At 35.2% G+C, this 22,464-nt stretch overlaps 1 protein-coding gene across 1 annotated transcript in view; it reads left to right on the top strand.

The window, feature by feature from the left end:
* Positions 1-12,904: 12,904 nt before the first annotated feature.
* Positions 12,905-22,464, top strand: part of LOC110462077 (eukaryotic translation initiation factor 3 subunit M-like) — a 20,047-nt gene continuing 10,487 nt past the window's right edge. Inside the window, exons 1-6 of the mRNA XM_021515886.1 lie at positions 12,905-13,006; positions 15,217-15,355; positions 15,792-15,933; positions 17,112-17,235; positions 17,933-18,027; positions 21,723-21,806. Of these exons, the coding sequence (XP_021371561.1) occupies positions 12,965-13,006; positions 15,217-15,355; positions 15,792-15,933; positions 17,112-17,235; positions 17,933-18,027; positions 21,723-21,806 (626 nt within the window). The 5' untranslated portion in view covers positions 12,905-12,964. The remainder of the gene's footprint in view (positions 13,007-15,216; positions 15,356-15,791; positions 15,934-17,111; positions 17,236-17,932; positions 18,028-21,722; positions 21,807-22,464) is intronic.

The following is a 22,464-nucleotide window of genomic DNA, read 5'->3' as shown; positions in this document are numbered from 1 at the left end:
ATAGTTCAGTTATTGAGGAACACATCATCTGATATCTCGTCTTGATGTTAGGATAGTTCAGTTGTGGCGGAACACATCATCTGATTTATCGTCTTGATGTTGGTATAGTTCAATTAGGGAGGAACACATCATCTGATCTATCGTGTTGATGTTAGGAAAGTTCAGTTATGGAGGAACACATCGTCTGATATATCGTCTTGATGTTGGGTTAGTTAAGTTATGGAGGAACAAATCATCTGATATATCGTCTTGTTGTTGGTATAGTTAAGTTATGGAGGAACACATCATCTGATCCATCGTGTTGATGTTGGCATAGTTCAGTTATGGAGGAACACATCGTCTGATATATCCTGTTGATGTTGGTATAGTTCAGTTAAGGAGGAACACATCATCTGATATATCGTCTTGTTGTTGGGGTAGTTCAGTTATGGAGGAACACAACAACTGATATATCGTGTTGATGTTGGGATAGTTCAGGTATGGAGGAACACATCATCTGATCCATCGTGTTGATGTTGGCATAGTTCAGTTATGGAGGAACACAACATCTGATCTTTCGTCTTGATGTTGGTATAGTTCAATTAGGGAGGAACACATCATCTGATCTATCGTCTTGATGTTGGTATGGTTCAGTTATGGAGGAACACATTTTCTGATATATCGTGTTGATGTTGATATAGTTCAGTTATGGAGGAACCCATCATCTGATATATCGTCTTGATGTTGGGTTAGTTCCGTTATGGAGGAACACATCATCTGATCCATCGTGTTGATGTTGGTATAGTTGAGTTATGGAGGAACATATTATCTGAATCATCTGATATATCGTCTTGTTGTTGGGATAGTTCAATTATGGAGGAACACAATATCTGATATATCGTCTTGATGTTGGGTTAGTTCAGTTATGGAGGAACACATCATCTGATCTATCGTCTTGATGTTGGGATAGTTCAATTATGGAGGAACACATTATTTGATCATCTGGTCTATCGTTGTAATATAGGGATTGTTAATATGGAACTATACTGCTTTATTTTAGTTTCAGCTTTGTAACCGAAGTCGTTTGTGAATACATTACAATGTACTGGAATTCTCGTGCTGATGTCATAAGAATAGAACAGCGAACAAACGCCAACGTTATAAGCTATTTGAATAGTGAAATTAACAGCAAAATGTACAAAGTCAGAGATTGGCAGCAAAGCGAACGCGTCAAAATTTCAGAAATGGAGAAAATGAACACCGATAATGACCTGAGTCAAAAGGATAGATTTGACTTCGACATCTATACAACAATCACTCACTCTGGTGGCTGGACTTGTTTGAATGGGTCGCGGGATTAGTCAAACACACCTGGTCAGAGATTTATACCCATATTGAGACTCTTTGTGACGCATTCCTGTCAATAAATTTATTGGCTGCAGCTTAAATTGTCAGAAATTGACATCTGCAATAACTTGTATCGTAAAGAACATGGGTTATGAGTTGGTGAACTCGCTGACATATCCCACGGCAAGTCATGTATTATACCAGGGGTGTTGTCTCACGTAGCATACATTTGGTATTTTCCTACATACAGGTAAGTAGTTGGATGTATGCTAGGTGAGATTTGGAGTCAGTTAGAGAACAATATGATTTAATTACAGGTAAACTATAGTCTGTACTATAAAGTGTCTTACCATGTGAATATGAACGTATACATAGGATTGATTTTTGGTGTACAATTTTATTTATTTATAAAATTGTTTCCACTTCATCTATTATAGTCTTCATCATAATAATAGGGAATATCAGATGAAATGTCCTAACTTTACATAGTATTACAATACGATACAATTTGTTTTATTAAAGTGTCACAAATCGATATACATTGGAACTACAGCAGATTTTACAAAAAGTAAAAGCTACATATATTTCAAAATTTAAATCGATCAGTTATCGACATCAAGCCAAATCTGGCTTATGAGACACTAAAAGTCATTATCACACCTTAAAATAAGTAAAATTACTAGCACTGAACATAATTATATAAAGTTAAAACATAGGCGTCTGCGATACATATGATATAAAGCAGCGTCCAAAGTCGATCTTGTTAAGGTGTAACTGGACGAGAATAATACCGACCGGTTTCGACTTTTAACTTAAATTTGTTTACTCGACATTCCCAACTTCTCCGTTTTCCTTTTGACCACTAATGTATTTTATAGACTAGTATATCGTGAGCGGTTCCATTAATCCTTAACCAGAGCCTACAGACCTCAATTTCTGTTCCACGTCACAGGAACTCCAACCAAGATCGCCACTTATGGCGACATTGGTCACATTTCTTCCGGTATCGAAGAAGTAGCGGCACGCTTTATTATTATTTCTCTGGTCAAGGTTGTAACATCCTTATACCATTGTTGAATAAATTTGTCATGTAAGGTTGTTTTCAATGAATGTTTCAAAAATAAATAAGTTCAGCCCGAGTTAGAGTATTTCATTAATACAAGAGGCCCAATGGGCCTACATCGCTCACCTGGTATTAATATCACACTTGTAATCTTAAAAGTGGACTAAAATACAGCTACAGGCAAAATATCAGTGTTTCATTCATAAGAACCTATTACAAGATTTAAACATATGACACCTGTGACCTTGAATGTCGAACAATGACATTATAATATTAGGTTGAACAGAGTTTATAGTCTTCCAACCCAGCATGCTTCTGGAAAAATATCATTACCCTGGACCTTTTGGTTATACATAACAATTCATTTAAAGATTTAAACATATATTGACCACTGTGACCCTGAATATGGGCGAGGGTCATTCACTTGATAGTCCTTCATCCCAGCATGTTAATGGCCAAATAGCATCACCCTTGGCCTTTTGCTTATTAAGAAGAAGTCATTCAATGGTTTTAAACATATTTGACCACTGTGACCTTAAAATATATATGTCAATGTCATTCATTTGAACTTGGTAGTCCTTTATTCCAGCATGTTACTGGCATTATCCTAGGCCTCTTGGTTATTCAGAAGAAGTTGTTTAAAGGTTTAGAACATATTTGACCCTGTGACCTTGAAAAAAGATGAAGGTCATTCATTTGAACAAACTTGATAGCCCTTCATCCCAGCATGCTACTAGCCAAATATCATCATCCTACGCCTATTGGTTATTCAGAAGAAATTGTTTAAATGTTTTGACCATATTTATTTGAAAAATCCTGGCAGCCCTTCATCCCAGTATGTTACTGGCCAAATATTATCAGCCTAGGCCTCTTGGTTTTTCAGATGGAGTTGTTTAAAAGATTTTAACATATTTGACCCCTGTGACCTTGAATATAAAGCAAGGTCATTTATTTGAACAAACTTGGAAGCCCTTCATCCAAGCATGTTACTGGCCAAGTATCATCATCCTAGGCCTCTTGGTTATTCAGAAGAAGTTGTTTAAAGATGTTAACATATTCGACCCCTGTGACCTTGAAAATTGATGAAGGTCATTTATTTGAACAACTTGGTAGCCCTTCATCCAAGCATGCTTCTGGCCAAATATCATCATCCTAGGCCTTTTGGTTACTGAGAAGAAGTTGTTTAAAGTAAAAAGTTGACGCCGGACGGACGGACGACGGACCATGCACCATGCACCATGCCTTAAGCTCACTTGGCACTTCGGGCCAGGAGAGCTAATAATGTAATCATTTAAAATAACAACAAAGGGTCATTTCACGTTAACTGTACATCATATTGTACACATTACTCCATTATTTATGCAGTATAATATAGTAAACACATATTCAAAGTAGTTTCATTAAAATTTTACTATTCCGGCTATACCACATGCCTACGGTGCTATTAACCAACACTTTATGACGGTATATGGTACAAATTGTTTTCTTCAATTTTATCTTACGAAGTATATTCCTGTTAAGTATAGAACACATGTATGTCTCAGTAGATAAAATACTTCATTGCATTCATTGAGACTGGAAGAAAAATATATGTTCCTTCAGAACAAAGACATTGTAAGGAATGTACCTCCACAGACATGAAAGATGAATTTTGCTTCTGTTAATTTGTAATAAATTTCAAAATCTAAGAGTGCGGTTTTCCGACTATTCAGTTGTTAAGTGTGAAAAATAGTAAACAGCTATGTATATGTATATTAAGGAAGCTTATATTTGAAACTATCAAAACCTCTTAGTTGATTTTATTGTGTATTATGTACATCATCTCTATACATCGTTTTTGTACATCATGTACCACATATAAGGGCCAATAGCCCGAGTTTTGAATAAGTGTTGGCAATATTGACATTTGTGATATTATGATAAGTGAAAATTATAATTATTTTTCCTATCTACAGTGTATGTCCACACAAAATCAGCTTGAGATTGAAACTTTGCAGACATAACTATAAAATAAAGGAAATATAAAAACAACATTCAGTCAACTGTTATTGTATTAGTTGAAATTTACAGACAATGCATTACAGAATTTTAAACAATCTTTGATATTAAGATTAGTTAATGAGGCTTTTCTTAATCAACAATAATTTAAGATTTTAATAACATGTAGGCGGCTAGTACTGTACTTGTTATAATATCCGTAAAATCGTTATTTTCAGGTTAACTAAATGTGTCCATTTTGTTTTTTAATATTCATATTTCATCTACTACCACGTAATACAAAGAAAATGGAATATTTCTCTGATTAAAGTAGACATATTGATGAGTTCTTAATTATGATATGTATTACAATACCATCTACATCATTTTGAAACAGACTATAACCAAATTGTGATCAGGTGTGAAAATTGAAATGTATGCTAGGTGAGACTAGGTATTTTAGAAATGTATGCTAGGTGAGACTAAACCAAACCATGAACCCCAGTCAGGTAAAGGTACGCAGTACATATCAGTACCTCTGAACAACATTACCAACCCAGGAGGTGGCAAATAATAATATACATTGTCTATTGAGGTTTTCTTTTACTTTCGTTTACTCCAAACGACTATGTATCAGTTCGCAAGGTGGTGGAAGTATTATTCTAATTAAGGATAACCTAGTAAATTTAGTTGATGTAGTCTATTCTATTGTTGACTCGATAATATGGCTAAGGATATAAAAAAAAATGAAATCGCCAATAATCATAAAGATATAGTCTTAGCATGTGTCTACTCATCTCCTTCAAGCTCCACTTATTACACCAAGTATAATTATGACCTATCTTATGAACTTGAAAACAGTTTTGGAAAAGATAGTCCCTTTGGGCACATTATGTTAGTTGGGGACTTTAACAGTCGAACAAGTAATTAACCTGATTATACTGTAAATGACGCTGTTCAATCTAGTGTGCAAGCTCATCTTTCTAACATTTTTAACTATGAATCTGACGAAATGCTCAGTGTAAAAAATACTCAAAGATGTAACATTTAACATGTTTGGAAATCGTTTAATGGATTTATGTTAATCCTTTAATATACGAATTTATAATGGGAGAGACAAACTTGGCTTCTCAAAAGAGGATGACCCTTATCAACTTGGTAACCACCTTGAAGATGATATACCATTATTTGAAGAACTAGATAAACAAATAAAATTAGAAATGCTGTTAAAAACTTTAATATGTACACTTTTTAATGATATCATAGAATCTAGGAATTACCCATCTGATTGGTCTGTTGCTGTAATCACCCCTGTGCCTCCAATCCTAATATTTTAGAAGTTTTAGTATCGTAAACTGTCCAGGAAAATTGTTTACCTCTGATAAATAACAGATTGTTGGAATAGTCAAAAACATATTAACAATGATATTTTATCTGATGCTCAGTTAGGGTTCAGAGCAGGTCTTAGTACTGTTGATTCAATTGTCTGCCTCCATTCAATTATTTCTAAGTCTTCCAGTCAAAATCAACGACCATATTGTCGCTTCATTGCTTTTCAAAAAGCGTTTGACAATGTTGATAGATTAAACATTTGGTACAAATTATATCAAAGCTTGGTATAAGCTGAAAACTCCTCAATGTTATTAAATTTGTATACAGTAAAACCCCACGCCCTAGAACTCGGTTTACTCGAACACCTCACATTCGTCGAACAGTTCGTTTGGTCCCGACCGAGTTCGTACATATTCTTTGTAAAGTAACCCCGAATCAGCTGAACCGTTGTTCCCCGAACACCCTGTATTCCTCCTGTATGTACCAATAAAATACGTCTCAAATTAAATGGCAATAGTTTCTTTAATAATAATATAGGCCTCTTACAGGGTGAAATATTGTCACCCATACTGTTCTCCTTGTACATCAAAGATTTTAAATCATTTTTATAAATTGTTACAATAGTCATAATAAGTTCGTAGAAGTATATATTTATTGCTGTATACTGATGGTATTAATGTCTGGGTCAGTTGAAGGGCTTCAATAAATTCATGTTAACTTAGAATATTATTAGTGTGAGCAATGGAATATAACAGTATTTAAAATGTGGACAAAAATAAAATTGTAGTTTTTCGTAAAGGAGGAAGAATTCATAACAATAAAAAATGGTATTATTAAGGTACTATAGTAAAATGTGCTGATGTTTTCCCATATTTGGGTGTTATGTTAAGCTCCAATAATAAATCTAATAACTTACAAAAACATTTGACTACCCAAGGGCGTAAAGCAATGTTTGTATTATTATCTAAATGCTCAAATTTGCGATCTTTTTTTATGTAAGTGAAATCTGGGGTGCTTGTGATGCACTTAATGTAGCAATCTAATTAAAATTATATTTTCAATCGCTACCGTTTACTGATATGTCGCGTTAAATGCTACAGGTCCTGCTTTCTGATTGGTTGAAAAAAGGGTTATGTCGCGTCATATCAGTAAACGGGAGCGATGTGAAGATAGAATTTTAATTAGATTGTTAATGTAGAAAAGGTTCATTTGAACTTTGCAAGAAGTTATTAAAAGTAAAAAAAAAAATATCAAATAATAATATGACATAATGTGAATTAGGTCGCTTTTCCTTAGCAGTAGTCAGAAAGTTCAGAAGGATAAAATATTGGTTCAAACTTTTACATAGTGAAAACTGTATTGTTTCAAATTGTTATGAGTTTGTAGTAAACTGTGTAATGGTAGAAATGTTTCGAAATGGGCTAAAACTGTGAGGGATGACTTAAATAATTTATGATTTGGAAGTATATGGTTAAATCCATACAGTGTTAGTAATCAAAGGTTTATTCTGTTAGAGATAAAACAAAGATTTTTTATCAGAGTGAACAGGCTATACAGACTTCAATAGATAATTCACCAAAATGCTTTTTATATGAACATCTTTTGGTACAAACCCTTCCTCTTCAATTTTATCTTACTAAGTATATTCCGGTTAAATATAGAATATGTCTTACCAGATAACGGACTTCTACACTTTAACAGGCTTTTGAGAATGGAAGATACAGAAATGTTCCTAGGAGAACTAAGGCATTGTAAATAATGAAATTCCACTAACGTGGAAGATGAATTTCACTTTTTATCAATTTGTAGTAAATTTCAAAACCTTAGGGTGCGGTTTATTACACAGTATCTTAGAAAGAATCCTTCTGTTTAAGTCTATCCAGTTGTTAAGTGTCCATAATAGTAAACAGCTATGTATGTAAGGAGAATACATCGTTGAGGCAAACAAATTAAGAACTGCTTAATTTAATTAATTAATTAATTATCATGAATTTGAATGTACATTATATATATCCTTTCTCTATACATTGTATGTTTTATCATGTACTGATAAGCCTATGGCCTAAAGTTTGAATAAAACTAGAAAAGTTGAAACTTGTTTACAATGAAATGGCGTGTTGTGAGCATGCGTTATTAGATGTGCTGCCGAGTAAACTGTTTGACCAGACAGGATAAGGGGTACCGTCTTCTACTCGTAATTATACATTTATGAATATGAATCAGTGCAATCCGACAGTCATTTTCCATTAGGAGACTGTCACTCACTTGATATATTCATGCAGTATTTGAATAACAAATCATAAAAAAATATACCGTGATGTCCCTTTTAGCGAATAATGTGCTCCATTGTACAAGTGCTATCAAATATCTCAAACATAAGTAAGTCTTAGAAAGCTAGAAAAAATGTAAATATAGATAAATTATTTGTTCGTCATTTACAATTAATACTATACATACATGACCTCTTGTAACGTACTTTGTATATCTGAGAGTGATAATTAAAAAAACCTTTAAAATCATGAATCTTTTTTTTTTTTAACTTTTTTTTTTACTTTTTTTTTTAATTTAAGAAGCATACGAAATAAGTTAGAAAATGTATGAGATATTGCAGGAGAGTATGATGGTATGTATTCCTGATGCCAAATTAGACGAGCAGGGTACTAAAACTCTAGTAAATGTTATGCTAAGAAGGTTTTCACAATCCTTGTCGCTTAGATAGAAACTTTTGCTGGGGGTGGGGTTCGTGTTTAAAGATTGAACGCTTTCATGATCTAGTATTTCCATGGGTGAAGTTATCTGGTCTATGGTAGACTTATCAAATTATAAAGTAATTATAAGAACAATTTCTAGACCGGGAAATCTAATCATCCGTTCTGGGACCATTTAAAATCATCAATTGAAAAAGCTATGGAGATTTCACCTCATATAAACGGAGACCTAAATGTAGACATGGTCATTATACCGTCGAGACATCCCTTATCTTATATAATAGCAACATGTTTACTTGATCCTATCTTTCTCTCCGGAATCAGTTCAATTCTTTTAATCGTCTGTGTTATCTGTTGATAGAACTTTTAGTGGTCAAGATAGTCTTGTTTTAATCGAAATCTCGTTCGATACTAAACTCATATACATGTAGATTTCGACAGATTCAATCAACTTTAAATATCATATTACGATTTCGACAATACACTGGAAAGACGTAGGTTAGTTGATGATGCTTGTGAACACTTCACAGTGATATATTTAGGTTTTGCACAAGAATGTCTACCCGCAGAGGAAGTATAATTAGGCCAAATGGTATACCGTGGAGATAATGAAAGGAAACATATACGGGGTCGTGATCATAGGTAACATAAAAAGCTAGTAATTCGAAACCGCAGGCGGATAGCAATAAGTTTGAAGCCTGACGTAACGAAGTAAATAATATGAAAAGCATGCACGTGTACTTTTTCTTTGGAAATATAAATGTTGTTATAATTATTGATCAGTATTTTACTTCTTATCCAAAATCAAAATGGAGACGACTGACCCAACAACTCATGAAAACGTCTGACACCTCCAAACAAAATCTTACTCTTCTACATCCAAACTCGCACAATGTTGATTTAGCTACAGATAATGTCGATAGAGCAAACATTTTACACGGTCAATTGTCTTTTACTGATTTATATGGTACAAACATAGAGACACCCGTTATTTAGGATCAAACTGATAAAACATTTAATTAAATTAAAGTAAAATCATCCGAAATCATAGATATCCTTCAAATTTTGAAACTATGTAAAGTCTCTGGACAAGACGTAATAAGTCAACGGTATCTAAACCGCTCGAAGTAATAATCAGTTTTTCTCTACATTTGTATCATCCGGTGTATATTCAACTTTATGCAAAATGGCCGCAGAAACACCACTGATAAAAAAATAAGAAGAATTCTCCCTCTAATTATAGACCGAAATTATTACTATCGACAGTAGGAAATTATTTGGAAAGGTTATATTTAGACAGGTTAATACTTATATTTTATGGAACACAACCTAGCTGTTGTACAAGTACCAGTCCGGTTTTATAAATATACAACATTTGATATAGCGCCCTATCTAGCTAACATAAGCCACTCTAAAGCGCTTTACAGTACATAGATGTACAATGAATACAATTAGCATATACATTAATCAATATGATTTTGAGGAATTCACAGGAGCTGCCTTATCAGGCGCTAACTACCAGTCCTATACCACCTGGCTAATATCTCCCTATGCGTGTAAGCCTGCGTGTGTGCTGGAGATGTATTGTGTTCTGTTTGTAGTGGGACCGTACTTCCAACGGTATCATTTATAGTGCCACCCAACTTGAATGCCACAGCACAGATACCGCAACAACCACCCTAGACCATTTTATACTCCACCTGGGTTGTTGGAGTTGTGTGGGCAGGAGAAAAACACTTTCTCGTAGTATTCCATGCGTACGACGACTATGCCAAAAGTTTTCACAGTTTATCAATTAATTGAAAGAGGTATGGCGGAAAACTGCCCGTATTTCCCTAAGTCGGCATTTATGAAAATAAAACATTTCGTGTATCAAAAATGCATACAAAAGATATAGAACCAATTGAATATGAATTTTTAAACTGCTGAGAAATTAGGTATTGCTAATATGATACTGCAAATATAGCCATATACACTATATCTATGAAAGTGGTGGGGTTTCCCGAACTTAAAGAAATACTTTCAACACTTTCCCATCCGAGGACCAACTTTTAAATAAACTTTTTGTGACCGTGATGTAATATGCAAAAACAAATCGTATTACGGAAAAGTGGTCCTCCTTTGGGAAAGTGCTGAAATAATGAAAAACAGGGTTGATGAAGTTTCTCTAAACTGCGTCATGTATTTCTCGGTTTAAATCAGTTTGTAATTGCCAATATCCATATGTTCTATGTAGCCGAATGTGTAACGCAGTTTACTTGTGTCTTAAAAATAAACGGTACAGGTTCGAATCTTCTCTCATTTTTTTTTTTTTTTTTTTTTTTTTTTTTAAATATTTAGGCATGTGATCATTTTCCTTAATGAAGCAATATCTTGTTTTTCAAATCGATGGAAAATTTTGTTTACATTTTTATAACATACCTATTGATTTATCAGTTTTGTTAGTAATAATTTCGTTACTATTTAGTGCGATATACTTCTATCAAAGCATGTCAACAAATCCCTGCACACGTGTACATAGTCCGAATTATTCTGACGTTTTATCAACTTTTTTCATATCGGTCTGTCGTCGATTAACGTCGTTAATCGACGACAGCCCGATATGAAAAAAGTCGATAAAACGTCAGAATAATTCGGACTAACGTATAGAGTACAGCTTTGATGAAATTTATGAACTGTTTGACCCTCCAACTGGCAAACTAATTATATCGAGTGCTCAAACACCAAAAAATAATGCCGAAATACCAAATATGCCCATGGGATTTGTTGCGTCGGAATAAAAAAAAAAAAAAGGCCAAGCAAGAAAAATGAACTGTTGTTATCGGAAATATTTTACCGAAAATGCGGGAAACTTATCAGCGAGGACAGCCACATTTGCTTGAAATGTCATCTATGTCAATCGTGAGGAACCCGACCTTGTTCATGCTCGTCTTAATTCCCGCCACATTTCATCAAAGCAACACAACCTAGAATTTTCACAGCGCAATATAACCGGCTGGTACTGTGAATGTCGAGCAGGTGCCCGTAATGTTGGACGCTGCTCACACGTAGCCATGGTATTTATGTTTTGCTTGACATGCGGATTATCGCCCGAGACCGGATACTTTCTCAGAACTCATTCTGAATGCTACCGAATTACCGAACGCAGGTAGTAGTGATGAAAAATTAAATCCGTTCAAAACTGTTTCGTATAGATTGCACGATCTTGTATTACATATAAGCGTATACTTTGTTATAAATCAATATAAATAACGTGAAATAAGCATTGTGTTGAGCCTTTATCTTTAAACGCATGTATTAATAGCCAGGTTTACAATTATGTTTGGCATACTGTATCGATTACTAAATTCCAAAGATGCAGTACCTGTGTTTGTGACACGCTCACCTATCACTGTACAAGGTTACCGGAAGACTGTTGGTGATATGTTTAGTGCCCGAGGTTTGCTGTAACCTTGATAGCCACAGTAACTTCTTTTGAGTAGCGGCACGGTTCATAAAATACACACTTTACTAACTAATTTGCAATTAACCATTATTCTAAATATTTGAAATTCATTAATTAAGGTGTTTTTTTGCACCTCCACTGTTGGTTCAACAGTAGTTTAGACCTATTTGGAATCTTCTTCTTCTTCCATTACAAGGATCAGAACTCCAAGGTTGGAGTGCAATTGACCCTGGGATGTTGCACTTCACAGAATATATTTTTTTGTAATTTTTAGGTATTATATTAAAACTATATGTACATAACGAGGATGCAAAATTAGTAGAGAGACTGGTGGTAACCTTCAAGTGAGGACTTGAAAGAAGGTAAATCCTCACTAAGGCCAGTGCCGTTGGTCACTGGGAATGACGAAACAACTGTATGACGCAGTGTCATTATTTTTTGGCATTGTGTATCTATTACTAAATTTAAAGGTACATTCATCTGTGTGCGTCATTTAAATCATACGGTAGATCGGGGGGTGGGGGGATTGGGTTGGTTGAATAATTATATCTCTAAAAGACAAAAGAAAGTAATAATTTCAAATCCATTTTCTAATATTTGATAATATCACGGAATTAGATTAGATATCTAAGTCCGTGGTGAATCAGTACTAACGGTCACTAACCACTCTGGCCGCTTTATATGTCAAGTCTCTGGTGAAACGCTCCATCGGTTTGTAAATCAATTTAGACGATTTGGATTCCCAAAATTTTGGCCCTGAGCATCACCGATGAGTAATATAATGATGAAACTGCTGTGTGATTCAGTGTTACTTTTATCTTTCCTATGATATCGAAGTTTGAGCTTTCCCGCCAATACCATATTTTCCACGTGTTTATACTCGCGTCTAATGCTACAATGTATAGAGTTTATATTATTGTTTATTTAGATATCATTTAAACACGGAAATAATTTCATAAGGGGATAGACATCGACTCCGTATAAAGATATCACCCTGCAGATTGTATATCACCTAAATATTTCTCTGAAACATGAAAAAGAACCGGTCTACTACCGGAAGTACTATTTATTACCTCTTCCTTTTTCATTTATGTCCGCCATATTGGAGACAGCATGAGCACACCGGTGTTCATAGATTTGCCTATTCCTGAGCAGGTAACACACCAACATGACGCTTTAACAGTCTTCGATGTGTAACACATATCGTTTTCATTAACGAAGTAATCAAACACAACTAGAAGCTCACAAAACACGTATATATCATGACCATATGATTCGCATTACAAGGGGGGGGGGGGGGGGGGGTGTACATTATCTTTTAATGCATACTCGTGTCACAATGCATGCACGACTTGTTTTAGACTTGAGAAATAATATCCTTCAAACAGAATAACAAATAATGTATGATTCAAATATGATTTTAAGAAGTATAAGTGAAAATCATTTTTAGTGGATGTCCAGAGCAGAGGTAACGTTAGGTACAGGCTGGGCGCATATGTTGATAACAATCCTGCACACGGGTAAAATTACCGGTTTGAGTTACAGTTTAATTACTGAAATGGGTGATTAAGTGAAAGAACAACACAACACAAAGATGTTTTTAAAAAAGTAAAAAAGGGAAGTGTGTCTTTCTTTCAACAAAACCAAATAAATAATAAAAGGAGGATTTCGAACCATTTTTGTAAGTCAGGGTAGAGACTAATCAACAAGCCGTACTGATCTGGACCGAAAAGGAAACATAATTCTTTTTTAGAAAATTTCCTGACTGCCTCTTTTTGTTGATTACCCTGACTTACAAAAATGATGTCCTCGCAGGTGAGAAATTATGACGATAGTAAACCGGGGACCCCACTGTCGGAATTTAGCAGCTGTTGGTGATAATAAGAGTGGATTTGGATAAATAAATAATCCATTTATCGATATATGTGAGGCATGCTTTGTGTCATAGTCGATTTTGTTGTCAGCACCTCAAAACTCTCCGACACGAATCAGTGTCAGAGAATTCCATGTTTTCATAAAGCAGTGCGCTCTGGCCCCACACCAGACATCTATCTGTCAAAATGTCAGAGTCTGGTGTCAGGGCCAGAGGAAACTCTGGCTACATATTGTGCACAAAAAATGATTGATTTAGAAGTCTACCTTTTTGTAATAATGACAATTTGTATCACCAGGTTGGGGAAAACCACCGAGTTGTGAATAATACGCAAACTTGCCTAATATACGCCAGTTGTAGCATGGATTTGTTACTAAAAAATACCCCAAATCGCTTTAACAGTAACTTTTGCAAAATAATATTAAAAATCGCATTAATTTACGACAAGGTGAGTAATATTTTGCTAAAAGATGTTTACTGAAAGCGTTGGCTACTTAGAAACATGATGTAACTTTACCGGAAGTATTGCATCTATTTTTGGTACTTTCCCACATGCAAATAAAGTTTATTTTTGCATTTGTATTATGTTTCATGACTGAATAAATGTGACTTGGTCAAGTTGAGATTAAAGTGATTTTGGCGATTTTTAGTAACAAATTCATACCCCTATTGGCGTATAATTGGCCGAGTTTGCGTATTATACGTAAGTTAGTGGTTTTCCACGACCTGATCACCTCCACTGCTTATAGTGTGGTTTGGAGAGCTATAAATAGAACAAATGGAATCAGAATTGTGTACAGATGTGCCTCATTGTATTATTTATTGGAATATGTTGAAAGAATGACACCTTTTTTTTGTTAATAAAGTTTAAAATAACTTTGTGAATTTTAATTCCATTCTATTCCTCCATTTCAGTTATTGAATTGTTACTCAAAACAGTAACTGTGCCCAAATGCAGGATTATTACTCATGGCATATATACACTGTTGTGCCTAACCTGTGGAATGATGAATTATGCCCCTTTCACAAACCCCACGTAAAACTCAGGACATGTCTTACAGATATTTTCTAATCATGTCACTCAACAGATTTCAGAACATTGGGGAATTTACATCTTACAGTCATTTTCTATTATTGCACAGTTTGTTACAGTGAATTGTGTAGAATTTTTGTCTTACGATACCTTAATATTTTGTTTTATTTTTGATGGGTACAACCATTATTAAGAGAAAAATTTAATGTGTGTGCAAGGGAAAGCCTAAGTCTAGGACTCCAATATCAAGGTTCTAAAAATCACTTAATTAAACTCAACAAGTTTTGCTGAACTTGGATGATTTTAAATGTGAAGCGGATAATTTACCATGTGCATCACATGATGTCACTATCAGAGGTTTCTGGCATGTGTATATTCTGCTTGCAAGTGTACTATGTCATAGCAATAGAATTGTGTGTCTTTGTATGATATATGTATTCCTGTTTTATTATTTTGTAGGCTCAGGAGCTGCGGATATTCCTGAAATCCTTCGGTGCTTCTATATCGGAGGAACCCTCGGAAGATGGAATCCACTCAGATCTTAAAAATATCATAGAAGCAACAAGTGTGTGCTGGACAGAAATCAACAATGAAGCAGGTGAGTTTTTATATTGATATGTAGCTATAGTGTCCCTATGTATTATGAGAGTATTGAGGGCTTTCAGTAGAACCTGGAGAATGTTTTTGATTACCTGAAATGGGCTTTATCATTCGGTCCTAAAGGATATGTCTATTTGAACTGAAGTATATCATGAATTAGTGCACTGCACCACACTATTCTCCAGTGGCTCTTGTTTCTTGGCTCTAGCAGTGTCACTGTCCATTTTTGATAGAATATTGCATTTTCATATAAGTTAACAAGAGTTGTAAGATTAATAGAGATTTGTGAGGTTATGGTATCTGGTAATCTAAAAGTTGAAAAACGGTTTGAGTTCAGATGTTGAATTCACTAAAAAGCCTCTATAACAAATGTGCTTGATGACTGCTTCAGTCAGTGTTGTGTGTTTTATTATTTGTTGTATTTTGCTGAACAGATCTTGAGATGATATTCAACAGCATCATATCCCTGATCCTGGCCATGCCACCAGAGGAGATGGCTGAACCAATCACCATGTTCTGTGAAAAAGTTGGCAAACAGCAGAAAACAGACAAAAGATCACAGAACAGAATCAAAGTGTAAGGCATGCTGTCGGCTATTTACATGACAACTCATATGCAGATTATGTTACTCCACCCTAATTGGCTGAAGTAAATTTTAAAGGTCCCAGTAGATTATTGCTTGGAGGTTGTCCAACTTTTCTCATTTTGCTGCCTGGTATTAAATAGGAGAACAAAATTATAAAGTTAAAGTTTTGTTTTATTTTTCAAATTGTCTAGCTTAAAGCCATATTGCTTCTTTCTTTCACTGTCCATAATATTTTGAACTTTTTGACAAGTTTCTCTCTAAGATTTTAAATCAACTTCAGTGTTCACAGCAGACATAAGTGTTTGTTTAATTGGAGAATTTTCCCTAACGTGATCACAAATTATTTTCAATTGACCGACAAATGAATTACAAGAGGGCTCAGAGTTTAGCTTTGGCACCCCATGTTCTGGTCCCTCCTGTATATTGCTAACAGGTAGTAGAATCTTTATGGCATGTATACACGTACAATTAAGCTAGGTTGGACTTAATAGCTGGCAATACTAGGTACCAGATACCTGCATGTTTTGACAAATTATTACTTTCGCCAATGCAAGTTTACAAAATTTGCCAAACGTTTTCTTATTTTTGCCAATGGCGACACTGGTAATGGATAAATTCACCCTGTGAAGCAGATAACAGAAACTATACTTACCTTTTCATGCATACTGACACATTTTCTTAATGTCCCAAGCCACATAGTGTTTGGGTATTTCAGCATTTGCATCAGTTCTCATACTAAATGTTATTGTAAGATATTGTGTTTAGCTCCAATATTCTGTACTAAAAGTCCAACAGTCAGAAAGTGGACTTTGGTTAGACTTTGCATTTATATCCATTTCTTTAGACTGATATACATGTACATTCTACAAACATCAGTGTTCTCCCAAGAATGTTTTGAAAGAAGCATGGTATTTTAATATTTCTGTTAAAGAAGCACTCTATGTAAAATCAAAGCAGCATGGTAACTTAAGATTTACTATGAATATATACATAGCAGAGAAGATCTAGGATAGCAGCATGGCAAGAATTTTAGGAGCATGGTGCCATGCTGCAAAAACTGCCTGCGGAGAACACTGAACATACATTTAATTTTCTGTTCAATATTATTGACTTTGTTCTGGTAAGTTTACATCATCAAATGACATTTTGATAAAATTCCTTATTGTAGGTTGTCCAACTTGTTTTATGGTATTGATGAGAAGTCAGTGCTTCGAGCCGATGTTTATGTAGCCATGGTCAAACTAGCTCATCAATCAGACCTCATACAAATGGTGGACACCGACTTAGACAAGGTAAACAGGGCGTTCAGCTCATTGAACTAATTCCAGGAGTAATATTTTGCTTCTGAACGGGTAATTAGTTGTCAATTGGTTTCACTTAAATGTTTGCAAATAACCTATCCCAAGCTTGTTGCGATTGAATATTACTTTTAGTTTTCCCTACTCCTCAATCGCCCTGCATACTTGGTATCCAAGCAAGGGATAACAGACCTACAGAACCTATACTAGATATACGGCGTTGGCTCTACACCTCGATGGATTTGCTAATGATGATACCATTATAGATGGCTGTATTGCAGTTTACATTGCAGATAATATTTATCCGTACTTACTAATATCCACACAGTCATGTTATAACCCAAAAGTAAACAAACCATCAGTTAGAAAATAACTTGCTATGTTGTATGTTGGGATGCAGAACATAGCCAATCATCATTAATAATTGGATAGCGGGGTCTAGAATGACTGAGGCCTCAGGAAAAAATATAACAAAACGGTGTGAATGTAAATTAAAAATAATTATCTAAAGTCATAGGACAAGAAAACAATGTTGTACATTTTTTAATTACAATACAATATTTAAGGACTAAAAGAAGACGAAAAATCAATGATGGTTTAAAATAATATTGTTTGGAAAAGTAAAGTTAGTTGAAGCAAGTTTGGAGGAATGGTTGAATCACTACATGTATGATATTTGTGATATTTTCAGGTGAAGAAATGGACTTCTATGTGGGACATTAGCCCAAAGAAATTACAGAATCTGCTAAGAAATCTACACGATGCTCTTATAGACTCTAAATTAAGGTGAACTTACTAAAGCATACTCATTTTACAAATATAAATGAAAATAGAAAGTGAAAGTAGGACACATCATTTTTGGTTATGATTGTACATGATGCAGCATCATGAAAAATTCTCTTGGGCATTACATTTGGCTTTTGAGAAAAATCAGTGGTGCAATATTAAGAACTGGTGACCAAGGTGTCCAACTCTGCTGATGCTGATGTTAGACACTAAATAATCCAGTGACACTTTGATTTCAGTTTTATCAATAGACTGCCTCAAATCTGGTTTATATTGTTTGCAACGGCCTAAGATTTCTCAAACTATAACCATGGATATTAAAATAGCGTAATTCCTATTTAGATGAACTACAATTGGCATCAGAATCTCATTTCAGGGGTGTACTGTTCTCTTGGCTGATGCCAGAAGCTAGTGAATTTTAAGTAGGGCTAGTGAGTTTTTTCAAAAGCCAAATATATGGATTCTGACACTAGCAAAACATAATTACACAATGACAATCTGTACTCCTTGAAATTATGGTGTTGCTAGAGCAATCAGTAAATGTTTTATTCAAATTTTATCATGTACATGCGTTAATCAGCATATGTGTAGGCCTCATTTGTATTGATCACTTCTTACGCCTTGTACATGTACTATAAATATTTGCACAGTGACAATTAATTACAACTGGTATGGAATTCTGCCATTCCATATGTATAACAGTTTCATATTCTTCCCATTCAAAGCTATATAATGTTAAAAAAGTGACCTGTCCCACCGGTAGATGCTTGGTGTAGTCAATGATGTGTAACATAATGACCTAGATCGACTGTTGGTATTGGAGGCATGGTAGTCTAGTGGTAGGGTGTCGGGTTCTTGACCGAAGGGTTGCAGGTTCACGTCACAGCACTGTGTTGTATCTTTGAGCAAGATACTTTACTTCGCTTGTTCCAGTCTACTCAGCGTAGATGAGTACATGGTTGGGCATGCGTAGTGCTAGAATTGTTGAATGCTAGCTGTGAGCGCCAAAACAGCAGCACTGTCTGTATGCTCCCAAGAGAGTTGAGAAAGATATTGGCTGTTTGCGGAAGCCCCTTTAACCACGGATAATAATTTGTGAATCGCTTTGAGACAACCTACGAACTAGGTTGTGATAAAGCGGTATATAAGAACCTTAAACTATCATTAAATTAGTCGAAAGAATTTACAGAATCTGCTAAGAAATCTACATGATGCTCTTACAGACTCTAAATTAAGGTGAACTTACTAAAGCATACATTTTACAAATTTAAATGAAAATAGAAAGCGAAAGTAGGACAGATCATTTTTGGTCATGATTGTACATGATGCAGCATCATGAAAAATTCTCTTGGGCATTACATTTGGCTTTTGAGAAAACCAGTGGTGCAATATTAAGAACTGGTGACCAAGGTGTCAAACTCTGCTGATGTTAGACACTAAATAATCCAGTGACACTTTGATTTCAGTTTTATCAATTGACTGCCTCAAATCTGGTTTATGTTGTTTGCAACAGCCTAAGATTTCTCAAACTATAACCATGGATATTAAAATAGCATAATTCCTATTTAGATCAACTACAATTGACATCAGAATCTTATTTCCGGGGTGTACAGGTCTCTTGGCTGATGCCAGGGGCTAGTGAATTTTAAGTAGGGCTAGTGAGTATTTTCAAAAGCCAAATATATGCATTCTGACACTAGCAAAACATAATTACACAATGACAATCTGTACTCCTTGAAATTATGGTGTTGCTAGAGGAATCAGTAAATATTTTTTTTCAAATTTTATCATGTACATGCGTTAATCAGCATATGTGTAGGCCTCATTTATATCACTTCTTACGCCTTGTACATGTATTATACATATTTCCACAGTGACAATTAATTACAACTGGTATGGAATTCTGCCATTCCATATGTATAACAGTTTCATATTCTTCCCATTCAAAGCTATATAATGTTAAAAAAGTGACCTGTCCCACCGGTAGATGCTTGGTGTAGTCAATGATGTGTAACATAATGACCTAGATCGACTGTTGGTATTGGACGCATGGTAGTCTAGTGGTAGGGCACCGTGCTCTTGGCCGAAGGGTTGCAGGTTCACGTCACAGCACTGTGTTGTATCTTTGAGCAAGATACTTTACTTCGCTTGTTCCAGTCTACTCAGCGTAGATGAGTACATGGTTGGGCATGCGTAGTGCTAGAATTGTTGAATGCTAGCTGTGAGCGCCAAAACAGCAGCACTGTCTGTATGCTCCCAAGAGAGTTGAGAAAGATATTGGCTGTTTGCGGAAGCCCCTTTAACCACGGATAATAATTTGTGAATCGCTTTGAGACACCCTACGAACTAGGTTGTGATAAAGCGGTATATAAGAACCTTAAACTATCATTAAATTAGCCAAAAGAATTTACAGAATCTGCTAAGAAATCTACATGATGCTCTTACAGACTTTAAATTAAAGTGAACTTACTAAAGCATTCATTTTACAAATTTAAATGAAAATAGAAAGTGAAAGTAGGACAGATCATTTTTGGTCATGATTGTACATGATGCAGCATCATGAAAAATTCTCTTGGGCATTACATTTGGCTTTTGAGAAAAATCAGTGGTGCAATATTAAGAACTGGTGACCAAGGTGTCCAACTCTGCTGATGTTAGACACTAAATAATCCAGTGACACTTTGATTTCAGTTTTATCAATTGACTGCCTCAAATCTGGTTTTCACTAAATCTGGTTTCATATTGTTTGCAACGGCCTATGATTTCTCAAACTATAACCATGGATATTAAAATAGAATAATTCCTATTTAAATCAACTACAATTGGCATCAGAAACAGTTCTCTTGGCTGATGCCAGGAGCTAGTGAGTTTTAAGTAGGGCTAGTCTCAAGAGTATTTTCAAAAGCAAAATATATGGTTTCTGACACTAGTAAAATATAATTACACAATGACAATTTGTACTTATTGAAATTATGGTGTTGCTAGAGCAATCAGTAAATTTTCTTTTCAAATTTTATCATGTACATATATGCATTAATCATATGTGCAGGCCTCATTTGTATCACTTCTTATGCCTTCTACATGTATTATACTGTACATTTTTGCACATTTCGATAATCCAGTGGTTACGCTCATATTTGCTCTCTGCACCCCTGGAATATGTCATAGCAAAATTGAAGGCTCAGTATGAACCACTTTGTAGACGAAACGAGAAGACTAGTTTGACCCTTTGATGTACATAAAAATAATCTCACTTTGAAGTTGGGCATCGCTCCTCAGTAATCTCTAAAGGACAGGTATCAACCTAGTGATTGGTCAGGGTTTTTAACCCAACTCCAATCAAATAGCTAGGCCGAGTGCCTTCAGTTTTGCTATGACATATTCCAGGGGTGCAGAGAGCGAAAGTGAGCGTAACGCCTGGATATATATCGAGGATAATTTTCTCATTGACAATCAATTACAACTGGAATGAAATTCTGCTATTCCATATAACTGTTTTACATTCTTCCCATTTAAAGCTATGTAATGTTCACAAAAGCAACCAGTCCCACTGTTTGGTGTAGTCATCAGTTATTCTGCAACATACTAATATAGATCGACAGTTGTATGACCATGTGTTTGAGTTCCTCCTGATGTTTATAAAATGTGTTTGAGTGAGTTTCTCTTGATATTGATAAAATGTGTTTGCATTGCAGTGAAAATGCTACCAAGGTGATGATAGATTTACTAGGGTCCTACACTGAGGACAACGCCTCCCAAGCTAGGGACGACGCCCACAGGTATTTATAGTGCTATTTGTCCAGCAGTTATATTTTTCCGATTTTCTGCATCTGCAAATTTTCAATTGAACATGACAGTGAATATTTGCTATCAAGTACCTACTCTGACATAACGATATACCTGTATATAGAATCAGCAAATTCAACAATGCATTTGTTTTGTTTTGGGTTAAGCCTCTGTCGTCACAACAGCTAAAGTCAGGGTTCTCCCCAGGCCATTAAGCTGATACGGCTCCGTATCAGCTTCATTTTGAAATCATCCCTGCCGTATCAGCTTAATTGACCCGTATCACCTTAGACTGTGAACCGTAGCACCTTGTTATTTGTACTGAAGGTGGTCTTTTTACACAAGAAATTGACACTGATTAAATCACACGGCTGACCCAAGTCCAGCAATGACCCCACTGGTCAGTTGCACGATAGGCGTATTGCCACAGGGGGCCTGTAATTAGTGGGGAGGGGGACCGGACGACAAGCCCACAGGTGTCCGGCAAGCGTGCTCACTGGAGCCTAAAGCAATTACCACCGGATCCTTTTAGCATGGTCAATAGGTGATTAATTGAGGTACCTACTGTTGGATTAACAAAACAAACACTTATTACATCTATTATAAATTAATTTACTCACATATGATTGCATTTGACAACGCTGAAATAGC

The sequence above is a fragment of the Mizuhopecten yessoensis genome, unplaced genomic scaffold, assembly GCF_002113885.1.
Source record: "Mizuhopecten yessoensis strain PY_sf001 unplaced genomic scaffold, ASM211388v2 scaffold10745, whole genome shotgun sequence".
In the NCBI taxonomy this organism is placed as follows: domain Eukaryota; kingdom Metazoa; phylum Mollusca; class Bivalvia; order Pectinida; family Pectinidae; genus Mizuhopecten; species Mizuhopecten yessoensis.
The sequence above is the reverse complement of the archived record's forward strand: the minus strand, read 5'-3'. Positions and strand labels throughout refer to the sequence as shown.